Raw genomic sequence first — 12,257 nt, 5'->3', positions numbered from 1 at the left:
GAAAAGAAGTTCACTTCTGCAATTGGAGTAGGTTATGTGAATTGCATGTATTTGCACCATGGCATCTTAGTTTTGCATCATTTATTCTGCTTCCAACTTTCAGGTTCAAGTAATCTGAAAAAATTTCAGCAAGGAAAAGTGTTGATGAAGGAATGCTACTTGCTGGAGACCACCATTGGACAGAATGCTTTCGTGCTGAAATCCTGTGTGTGGGTTTCCCACTGGGGTGTCTTGTTGGCCACTGTGAGAACAGGATGCTGGACTGGACAGGCCATTGGCTTGATCCAGCAGGGCTCTGCTTCTGTTCTTAATTGAAGGCAGAAGGATGGAGAGTCTCCACAGTCATAAGGGATAGGAACACATGTTGTTTTTTCAATGTCCACACATTTAGCTAATGATAGGCCGCTCACCCCATTTTTTGGCAGCATTTAGCCTCTCAGATAATCCTATGTAGGGTGTTTCATTTAAGATCTGGTTGGTCAGGCGTGCTTTGAAGTGGGAGAGGGCCCTGAACGGGTGGGTCTAATTTTATCCTTTTGTCACTTAGCAAGCGTATTAAATTTATTCTGTCAGGAGGGATTGGACAATTGGTTTTTAACAAATGCACTTCCTCTAATTGAGTCTATTTTTAATCTGCCCCTGTTTGGCCTTGTGGAGATGGGTGGGTGTCTCCTGTTCAAGGCTGTTTCCTTAGTGCATTTTTTCTTATTGTGTGACACTTTTTATTTCTATAAAGAAAGAGTAAGAAACAATCCCACACAACAATGGCCTCTTTTCCTTCCCAAATCCAGGATCTGAACGGGCAACCCAAGGACCTCTGCCCGCGACTTTGCCATCTCAAGAAAGGCCCCACTGGCTACGGGTTCAACCTCCACAGTGAGAAAGCCAGGCCCGGGCAGTTCATTCGGTCAGTAGACCCGGATTCACCAGCATCCAAGGCAGGACTCCGACCGCAGGACAAACTCGTTGAGGTAACGGATTACAGCTTGAAGGGAGGAGGACCTAGGAGCAGAAGCTCTTCTGCTCAGTCAGGCTCCACCTGAACACTTCCACAGTAGCCCATTGCCCTGGAATTGTTCATTCACCTTTTTATGCAGAGCCCACACTATGACACTGTCAAAGACCTGCATGTTGGTGTTTGAATTCTGTCTGTTTCCAGTCAGTTTGTTGCAAGGTGCCTTCCTGCAGTGCTTCTCCATGAAAGAAAACGTGCTTTTGAGCATGTGCAGAGTAGCATTCTCTCGTCACTGAGCAGCTGCTTCCAACATCTGAGATGCTCAGGCAGGGTTAAATTCCAGGAAAAAAAATACTTTGGAAACCCTGAACCCCCATGTTTCAGAGAGAGAGAGAGAGAGAGAGAGAGAGAGAGAGAGAGAGAGAGAGAACACAATTGCTCATCTCTGTGGTTGCCTCTTCTTGCCCTCTCTGCAGGAACACACCTGTTCTGCAGTGACAGAACTCTCTCGCTTTCTCTCCCCTGAATCTTTAATGCCTGCAGTGCAACAGTACATGTGTGTGCGTGCACATGAGAGGGAGGTAGGAGAGGCCACCTAGGAGGCAGGTGTGTTCATGAAGACAGATTTTGCTTCCAGCACTCAATATGTCACCGATAGGTGGCTGATTATTAATTTAGCAACCCCCTGGCACGTTTCCTGAAGTGCACAAAGAGGGGAGGAGGTGAACCTGTGGAATTTGGAAACCTGATCCCAGCTCTTAGGGGCTCCCATAAATGTTTGATGCTCAGCAGCTCCTCAGTTTGGGCTGTGGTGCCTGCTCTTGTGAGGTGAGGGGAGGAACTGTTCAGTCTCTGCTTCATGTTTTTCTTGCCTCGTCTTTTTTCTCTTTGCACCTGTCTCCAGCTTTGAAGCAACTGTCAGGGGCCTGCCTGCAAGGGTGCAGGCTGCAGGTGGCAACAACAAGTGTTCGAATGGAGACAGTGTCCCAGCCAGAAGCTCTTGGGAGGCTTTGAAGAGCAGTCCTTGGCTTCTGGCTCCCCTCCAGCTTCACCTTCCTGTTGGCTACTTGAGGCAGGCAGCTGAGCCTGTAGTGGAAGAGCGGTCAGGGCCTGCCTCTGGCAAGAGAAGCCATTTGGGTGGTTGCTAGGAAATGGAGGCCCTCAGAAGTGCCAAGGGTTTTGTATTCCCGCACCAGAGTGCTGTCTGCTTCTCTGGGGGACTTGAAGCTTATTTTTTTACGTACTTACTTACTTACTACATTTAAATTTTGCCTTTTCTTCTGAGGAGCTGAAGGTGGTTTACATGGTGCTTCCCTCGCCTCACTCCATTTTATCCGCACAACAATCTTGTGAGGTAATCTAGGTTGACAGACAGTGACTGGCCAAAGGTCATATGCTGTGAGTTTAGCAACTCTGGTCCAGGGTATCTTCAGTCTCGCCTGATCCCTTAGATCCTTGCCCAATCACTGAGATCTTTTGGGGAGTCTCTGTTGGTGGTCACCCATAGCTCAGGTGCATCATTTGTAACTACCAGAAGCATTCACTGTAGTGGGACCAAGCCTGTGGAACTCCCTCCCACCTGAGGTTAGACAGGCCCTGTCCTTGCTGAACTTCAGGTGCATGACAAAAACTGGCTTGTTCCAGCAGATATTTTAAAATAGCAGTTGGTTTTATGATTAACTTTTAATTGTTTTATTCTCTGTATGGTTTATTTTTATGGACTGTCCCCACACGCCGAAATGCTGGTGATGGAGCAGTAGAGAAATTACTTTAAAAAACCAAGCAACAACTTAACCACAGCTTTGGTTTGATAGGTGAGCTCAGCACCTTTGCGGGACTAAGAGCAGCCAGGTCAGGGGTATTTGGGGGGGGAGGTGTAATCCAGATGGGGAGCATATTCTGGAGCAGCCTCACCACTGTTTTTGCTCCAGGATAAGCACTTGGCTAAGCACATCACTACCTTGCCCATGTAACTAGTTTGCTGACATTTCCCCTCCAAATCCCCAAAATAATAATAAAAAGAAAACAGTCAAAGCAGAAAGCAGCAGCACACCACATGATGAACTGATTAATTGCCTTCCATTGTCAGGTGATAATTGGCGCCCAGGCATGAACAAAATGATCCCCTTTGCTCCATTATCCTAGGCTAGCAACAAAAGGGCAGTGATTGTTTGTCAAAGCCGTGAGAGCCGCTGTGTGGAGTGAATTTCCCCTTTGTCCTGGTTTAAAATAGCAGATCATAGCAGAACCATTCCCCTCTGGCTGCTGTTGGTTCCTTTGTTCTAAAAGGGACAAAACCTTTATATCTATCTATTGGAGGGGGAGCAGTTTGTTACAAAATCTAATGCTAGATTAAAACAAAAGAAGAGGCCAGCTGGATCAGGCCAAGGGAGGTGCCATCCAGTCCAGCATCCTGCTCTCACAGGGGCCAACCAGATACCCTAGAGATCTCCAAACTGTCTCCCAAGGCAGCTCCATGTGAAATGCATTGTGGTAATCCAGCCATTCATTCTCTCCCCCTACCTCTCTGGTTTTCTCTCCCTCAGGTCAATGGAATCAACGTCGAGGGCCTGAAGCATTCCGAAGTAGTGTCACATATCAAGTCCAAGGAGCATGAAGCCACACTGCTAGTTGTGGACCCCGAAACAGACGAGTATTTCAAGAAACTGGGCATCACCCCTACAGAGGAGCACATCGGAGGTAAAGCATTTCTCCTAGGACCAGCTTTCGCAGAGGGGGCAGGGATTTTGCAAGGGAGATAGATGTCCCTGTATAGGCCCCATCTGCACTATACGTTTAAAGCACAATAATACTACTTTAATAATACTACTTTACTCGGCCTAGGACCCTCATACCTACGGGACCGCCTCTCCTGGTATGTCCCACAGAGGAACTTACGGTCTTCAAACAAAAACATCTTGAAGGTCCCAGGCCACAGAGAGGTTAGGCTGGCCTCAACTAGAGCCAGGGCTTTTTCAGCTGTGGCTCCAATCTGGTGGAACGCTCTGTCACAAGAGACTAGGGCCCTGCGGGACTTGACATCTTTCCGCAGGGCCTACAAGACAGAGCTGTTCCACCAGGCCTTTGGCCAGGGCGCAGCCTGACTCCCTCCTTTGGCCAGAACTCTAGCCCAATGGTTGCCATCAATTTGATTTGAATTAATTTTATAATGAATGGTGATTTTTAGACTGATTTTAGAATGGTGTATTATTTTATTGTTGTTAGCAGCCCTGAGCACGGCTTTGGCTGGGGAGGGCGGGATATAAATAAAATGTATTGTTATTATTTATTATTTAAACAACCACAGCCCCCCCCCCCAGGAACTGTAGTTTGATGGGGTGCTGAAATTTGTTAGGAGACCTCTGCTCCCCTCCCAAAGCTAGCATTACCAGAGAACCTAACCAATAAAAAATACAGCAAATGGAATGAAAACAAATGACACTTTTCAGTAGAGTGGTACCCCTTTATTATGTACCCAGTAGCAGGGGAAAAGCTGACACCCACCACACATTATATAATTTTTTTTGCTCATATGATTTTGTACTGTAACCAATCTCACCACACGACTGGAAGTATAATGCAGTGAGATACAAAACAATCTGTAGTTTCCAGAATTCTTCCGTGGAAGCCATGACTGTGTAAAGTGGCAGGTTAACTGCTTTAAATGTATAGTGCGGATGTGGGATACATAGGTTCTCTTCTCCGCCACAATTTCATCTTCACAACAACCCTGCAAGGAATGACTGGCCCAAGCAAGATGTGAGCAAGATGGCCGAGTGGGGATTTAAACCTGCAGTCTCCCCCTAGCTTGATGCTCCACAGCAGTTGTGATGGCTGAGCCTGATGGGAGGTGTAGTCTGAAACATCTGGAAGGCACCCAGTTTGGAAAGCCTGCTCTTTAGTTAGTGTAAAAGCATGTTCCTTGTCTGCAGTACTCGTTAACAACGAAACATCTTGGAATCATCTTTCTCTGCTTGAAGTTTCTGCAGTCACTCTGAACATTTCTCCAATCTTGCCAAGGAAGAGAGTTGCTCTGGGCATGTGCAGAGTTCCCCCCTTCATCACAGAAACTGCAACCAGGTTCCATGCACTGGGGATGAAGGGGAGAAGAGCTCTGCCAGGTTTCAGCTCCAGACACTTTCACAAATGAAGCACCAGCCACTGGCCTGGATCCAAGGAGAGAGCAACATTTTGCAAAACAGCCGTTTTAAAAGAAACCCTAGCAGTGGATACCCCCTCTACTGGCCTTGCAGTTTTTGGGTTTTGTAAGCTGTAGCTTAGCCAGAGTTGGGGGGGGGGGAGACCACTGGGTTCCACCAAGCATCCATATCCCTGCTCTCCTTGCAACCCCCAATCCTCCTTCCTTGGCTGGGTTGAATGGAGAGCTCTGTGTGTTTTTAACACAGCTGTTTCTTATCTAACTAAGCTGAGTTCTGCCTCCAGTGCTGGATTGTCTTTTCCTGGCCTTCAGTGGAGAGAGGAATCCAAAAGAACGACTTGGAACAATTCAGAACTGGAGGGGGGCAGGCGGTGGATGTAGAGAAATGGTGTCAGATGCTGAGAGCAGGAGCAAAATAAGAGATAGGGTCAGGGAGAAACTCTTTTTCTTTCTTGGCATGGTGGATAATAAAGCCTCTGTTCTCCTCTTGAGGAGATGCAGCTAGCATGGTCACCCAGTCCCAGAAAGTATGAAGGGTTTCGGGTTGTCTCTTGGAGTGCTGAGGCCTGTTTTCAAGCGATAGCTGAGGAGGAGGAGGAGGAGGAGGAGGAGGAGGAGGAGGAGGGCCAGACCAGCTGCTGCTGAGTTACAGGCAAAGGAGAGGAAGAGGGGGAAGTCTTGCAGGAGTGACGAGGCCTTTAGAGCCCACATCCACAGGATATCAGTAGGGATGCTTCTGTTTATGAAATCGTTGCTGCATGTTGACTCTTACAGATGGTCTGATTCCTCCATTTGCTCCTGATGTAGAATAACTTTATGGGCTAAATCTGGGACAGGAAGAGCCCACACAGCATGTAGAGTGTTGGACCACAGTGGACCTGGGTTCGGATTCCTACTCATCGTCAGAGCTCATGTGGTGACTTTGGTCCTAATTTATCCAAGAGCATAAAAGCAGCCTTGCTGAATCTGGCCAGTGGCCCATTTAGTCCAGCATCCTATTCTCAAGCAGGGCCTGCATGCAGTATTTATCTATATTTCTCTCTATATATATATACATACATACATATAGAGAGATAAATATCTGCTAACGTTCAAAGTGTTTTACAAGGGAGATAAAACAGTAGCATTATCAATGAGAATATTAACAACAATTTAAGACTTTCAAAAATTTAAAATAACAATACACTATATGGGTAGGCTTGTCTAAACAAAATTGTTTTTAGTGGGCACTGAAAAGAGTACAGTGAAGGTGCCTGCCTGATAATCAATAAGCAGGGAGTTCCAAAGTGTAGAAGCTGCCACACTAAAAGGTTTCTTCCAGATGTTTAATGGGTATTATGCAGCACCTGTAAAAGTGCCAGTTCCAAAGATCTGACCTGATAAAATAACATTTATGCCTGAAGATATTCCTGAAATATATCTAAAAGAATACCTGATAGGATGTTTTATTATTATTATCGGTCAAGATACAAGTCAGTGAAAACATAATAACAATAAGAAAAGAAAAGAAATGTTAGCAATGCATATGCATAAAAAAGGATAATAGGCATAGCAAATGCAATACTATCTGTCTAAACAGAGTTAACGTATCTACTTTAATGATCTACAACGTTCTTAAGTGTGTGCATAGTTTTATATTTTCCTGTCAATACATTATGAAAATGCTCCATTTTCTGCAGAAAGATTATGAAGTTGCCTTCCTTCACTTAATTTTGTGGGGGAAATTAAAGGGACTCTATAAGGATGCCCCCCTGAGCCCATTAGAGCAGTGGTGGGGAACCAGTGGTGGTCCATCTTACGGGTGCCTCTATACCTGTTGTCATATGGCAAAAATGCAACTCTCTGCTAAAAGTGGAGTTGCCTTGACAAGCGTTGCCATGGTCCCTGGCACTTGCAAAGGCACAGGGTTTTGCAAGACCTGGCAGTCAGCTGAGCCATGGTGCCTGCAAAGCACTGTGCTAAACAAAAATGTTTTAAGCAGGTGCCAGAAAGAATACAGTAAAGGCGCCCACCTGATGTCAATAGGTGGGAGCTCCGAAATGCAGCATTCATGCAATCAAAGTCACAGCTGGTTTGGCCCTCAGAAGGACATAGGAACAACCCTCACCTTCAAATGTTTGGTGGGGCTTCATAGGGAGCCTCTTTTTTCTTTTGTATGTTTAATAGATTATTATATTTTAATGTTCTGTTGGAAGCTGCCCAGAGTGGCTGGGGAAGCCCAGCCAGATGGGCGGGGTATAAATAATAAATTATTATTATTATTATAAGGTGCCTGTGTTAGTAGAACTTTGAATTTCTGAAACCAAAAGACAGTAATGTTTGACACAGGGATAGTTCTGTGGTTCTTTTGTTTTTTGGCATGTTATCAGGATGTTTGTTGAGTTTCCACGACTGTATTCAACTGGGGTTCTTTCTCCTTTGCCTTCAGGTGGACTTCCTCAGCCCATGACCAATGGGTCAGCACAAACACAGGTGAGCGATGGGTACGGATGGGTGAATCTGTCTGTTTCTGTCTCTCTTGGTTTCTTATTTTTACATTCTTAAGTTCAGTTCTCCATATCATTGGGCATTCCCCCCCCCCCAAAAGTCCTCATGAAAATATCCACATTTTAGTGCATCCCCCCCCCGCCCCCCGGATATACACATTATTGTATGCAGTTTTGCCCAATATGCACATCCTTTTGCAAAAAAAATTCCTGGAATAAGAAGCATTTTGATGCATACCTGACTCTAGTATATTCATTTTTGTACACATTCCCTGCCTGGAGAACTGCACAGCAAAATTGGGAGGACTGCGGATTTTGAAAGATGACTGTGTTTTGAGTTCCAGTTTGGTTTGCCTTGAAATGTAGACTGAATCAACTTCCACCCCTACCCTGTTACCTGTTCAGAATGTGCAGCAGAGCTGAGTGCAGCTTTCTTCAGCCTGATGCCGTGCAGGTGTGTTGGACCACAACTCCCATCAGCCCCAGCTATCATGGTGCCCGTGTCCTTAGCCCATGGTGGCTGGGGCTGATGGGAGTTGTAGTCCAACACACCTGCATGACACAAGGCTGGGGAATTCTAGTTTTTTTCCAGGTACTCACCTTGAGTCACAAATTTAAGATGTGACACATAGGACATGTCCATTTCGGATCAACGAGATCCCTGGCCATCTTCCTTCACTTTCCTCCGGTTTCTGTGGCTTCAGCAACCTTTGGCCCAACTTATTTAGATCTGTCTTCCTGCAGTGCTAGGAAATGAGATGGATCACATGAGATCGAAGGGCCGCAGCCTATAATGAGAAATCCTTATCAAACTGACCCAACACAATATGCTGCCTTTTCTTAAAAACTTCCGTGACTTGTTCTCTGCCTGGAAATTTTATTGTGAACCATGCAGGGGAAAGATTGCAATGGAGATTGTATGGGTTGACCCACCTTCCTGTTCTTCTTTATGGCCCATGTTTCCCCAAGTGGCACCACCACGCTCACCATGCTGGCACAAAACCTCAAGGCACTGTCCTACAGCTGTCCAAATCGTGTTCTTAACCCCTCCAATTCCACTTTTCTTGTAATAAACACACACCCTCTTTCCATTCCCGACAGCTGAATGGGGGATCCATGTCCTCGTCCCACAGCGATTGCCAAAGTCCTGAGAAGGAGTCTGAGGTAAACAAAGTGATCCCATTTCTTGACCTGCCCAAACACTGCACAGGAAACCTCATATATATTCTTTCTTGCATTGCCAAGGAAATCCCCTGGACCTGCATCCTTCCAGGGGTCCCCCTCTGGATTCTGCCCCTTCTTCTTCCTCCTCCTGCCTCTGCCAAGTTCTGCCTCTCCCTCCCTCTCAGTGTCTCTGCAGCATCCACCCATCTTCTCTTTTCTCCTGCTTCTAATATGGAACAGGCTTTTGTCTTCTGCTCCATCTGGACTGGGACTTTTTCCATCTGAAGGCAGTCCTGTTTAGGGAAGGTTTTAATATTTAATGCTGTATTGTTTTTAACACTTGATTGGAAGCCACCCAGAGTGGCTGGGGAAAAAATTATTATTATTAGATATTAAATTTATTATTATTATTATTATTTCCTGCTTTCTGGCCTTCCACCTCTTGTAAATCCCAGGGGCATTTCTGCACCGACTACCTCCTGCTTCCTGCACAACTTTTCCAAGCTTGTCACCCTTCATGTGGTTTCAGGATCAGTGAGTGGTGCCCCTCTTGGTAGTTCTGCCACCCTTAGATGTTTGGCGTGGTAGTGGCCTGGGGGAGGGCATTCCCCGTGGCAGCCCCAAAATTGTGGAATTCCCTCCCCACAGAAGTGCACCTGCAACCTTCATAGTGCAGCTTCTTGACCCCGGCCTCTTGACACCTGAGATGTATATTTTGGGGGGCCCACCCTGTTTTTGTGACTGCAGATCATTTTAACTGATTCTAATATTGTTTTGGGGAACCGTTAAGTCTAGAGAAAAGGCGAGCAAGGGATGACGTGATGGAGTTTTATAAAAATTATGTGTGGCATGGAGAAAGGGGATAGAGAAAAGCTGCTCTTCCTTTCTCATAGATAAAACTCCTTCTTCATGCAGCGCGTAGTTAAGCTATGGAACTCCCTCAAGAGGCAGCAATGGCCACCAACCTTGCTTCAAAAGTGGATTGGACAAATTTGTGGGGGAGAAGGCTATCAATGACTACTAGCCACAGTGGCTATTAGCCTGATCCAGTAGAGTTCTTCTTAAGTCCTTCTTTTTATATTGTTACAACCTGCCCTGGGACCGTATGGCAATGGGCATGTCATAAAAATAGTAGTAATTGTAACAACATGGATAGGAAATGTAGTTGTTGTTGACGCTTCTGCTGCTGCCACTCCAAAATTTAGCTTCCCTGCTCCCTCCTTCTAAACAAGCAAGTTTTTTGTGGTTTTTTTTTCAGCTGTTAAACATCTGCCATGTTCCACCACAGAGGTGGCCAGAGTCAAACTGTCTTCTCTTATTTCTCCTTCCGGGGACCCCTCAGGATGAAAGAAGGAAGAGAACAATAGAAGCCACTAGGAATATGTTGATGTAGAGGGAATATGAACTATTTCTGGCAAAATAAAAAATAAAAATAAAGCCAGCAGATTCCCACTCCCAAACCCCTATACTTTTTTTAAAAAAACAACAGCTTAATTGCATTCAAATGCGAAGGGAAATACTTGAATGCAATGCAGCTTACCGTATTTATTTCCTCATGCTCTGCCACCACTGCAGCCCTGTTTCTTTAAGAGAGAAATATGCAGGCCTTGATTAGAGGAGAGTTTTGTGAAGACCACAGAGAGGCTTGAATTACGGGGGATCCGATCCCTGTTCCTTCAGAGGAGCAACTGGCCTCACTGTTCACTGGAGTCCAAAAACTCTGCATTCTTTCCATGCCGGGTTGGTGGTGAGGGAGAGGAATTATTCACTAGTTTCATCCAGCTTTTGCCAGTGCTGGCTGATGTCCTGCTTTCTTACAGGCTTCATCGGCTTGGTTCCGCTGAGGGCCTTTCTTGGTTTTATCGCCTTGGGTCCCGATCCTGCCATGGGCTTGTGGTTTTGAATAGACATAGAAGGAGAACCCTAAGTGGCACTTAATTGTCCCAGAGGTCCACTGTGATAGGGGAGTGGGGCCAGTGTTAGAAACTCAAGATATGTAAGCTAGGCACCAAATGGCACCTTAAGCTTAGGTTATGTCAATTCGCCAGCGGGTTGGACTTGATGACCTTTGGTGTTCCTTCCAGCACTACAATTCTATTATTTTATTATCTCAACTCCATTGCCTGACTGTAGCTTGCTCTTACAACAGTTCACTTGTCCCAGGAGGTAAGAAGGAGAAACATAAACAGTGGAAAGGGAAATGGAATCAACTAGGGGCTAAGGCAGAAATTTTTAAACTGTGGTCTGTGAGTTCCATTTGCGTGGCCTGTGGAAAGGCTGCAGCACAGTCAGATGTATCTGCGCTTAGTGCTGCACTTCCTTTCCTTGATGTGATGATGGAGGACTAAGATGCTCAGCAAGCGGTCCATGATTTGCTCGGCAGTTCAGGAGCATGTATCTTTTGCTGCACATGATTCAGCTGGCTCGATGGAGATGTCAGTCGCCCAGAAATCTCCACGTAGTCACAATTGGACCCGCACCAGGAGCAAAATGTGTCTGTCGCCCAGGAAGTTTTAAACACTGGGGACAGTGACCACCCACCGCTCCCAAGCGGATTTGGGTACCACATCCCATTGCTTTCTGACGCTGCTCATCCACATCCCCTTGCTCCCTGGGTTGGCGGTTGGAGGCCGGATCCTGCCCAGAGGTGTCCAGTTGCTTACTGCTGGTTTGTTTAATCGCCGCTGTAAAGCAGGTGACATCCCTTTCTCAGGCCAGGCATAGCACACATGAGACCTTCTCTGGATACAAAGCATATGGCCTTCCATTAAGCTGGAGGCCCATCCCTCCTGCGCTCTGCTGGTGATGCATGATGACATTTGGGCTGCAGACTTGGGTCTGTGGTGGGTTGAATGGGGCCAGATGGGTTAGTACTTGCTGATGTTCCAAAAACCTGGGTGCTATGAAGAGTAAGCGCAGCTCTTCGGCATCAGAATTAGGGACACAGGAAGCTGCCTTATATTGAGTCAGGCCATTGGTCTGTCTAGCTTAACACTGTTCACACAGACTTGTGGGGTCTCCCAACCCTGCCTGGAAAAGAGACCAGGGATTGAACCCGAGGTCTTCTACATGCAGAGCAGATGTCCTGCCACTCAGCTACATCCATTGGTCTATCTTGCTCAGTATTGTCTGTATTGATTGGCTACGGCTCTCTAGGGTTTCAGACCAAGGGTCTTTCCTAACCCTGCCTGGAGATGCCACCTGGAACCTTCTGCATGCAAAGCAAATACTCTGCCCCTGAGTTATAGTTCTTCTCAGTTGCTGCTTCCTCTCCTAAGAGCAGAGGCTGAGTTTTGCCCTGTCAAAGGCCCAAGAGACCCAGTCTGCATCCTGCAATGACTCTTTAGTTTTTTTGCTGCCTCCTGTCAGCTCTACCTGCAAGGTAGTCTCTCCAAACCCTGCAAAATGAGTTTGAAAAGGGATGACAGGTTGAAGTGGGGGGAAACCTGCCCCCCCGCAATAAATGCAGCACAGGAGCCCCCACCATACCCCT

General features: G+C 46.4%; 1 protein-coding gene across 2 annotated transcripts in view; it reads left to right on the top strand.

Annotated features, from left to right (window-relative positions):
- The window catches only part of NHERF2 (NHERF family PDZ scaffold protein 2), a 59,714-nt gene that overhangs the window by 41,453 nt on the left and 6,004 nt on the right, over window positions 1-12,257 (top strand). Inside the window, exons 3-6 of one of the 2 annotated variants that reach the window (XM_081840435.1) lie at window positions 792-971; window positions 3,502-3,655; window positions 7,543-7,586; window positions 8,702-8,764. In XM_081840435.1, the coding sequence (XP_081696561.1) occupies window positions 792-971; window positions 3,502-3,655; window positions 7,543-7,586; window positions 8,702-8,764 (441 nt within the window). The remainder of the gene's footprint in view (window positions 1-791; window positions 972-3,501; window positions 3,656-7,542; window positions 7,587-8,701; window positions 8,765-12,257) is intronic. The other variant, XM_081840436.1, reaches the window with a different exon arrangement.

Source organism: Podarcis erhardii (assembly GCF_964252035.2).
Source record: "Podarcis erhardii genome assembly, chromosome: 14".
Taxonomy (NCBI): domain Eukaryota; kingdom Metazoa; phylum Chordata; class Lepidosauria; order Squamata; family Lacertidae; genus Podarcis; species Podarcis erhardii.
The sequence above is the reverse complement of the archived record's forward strand: the minus strand, read 5'-3'. Positions and strand labels throughout refer to the sequence as shown.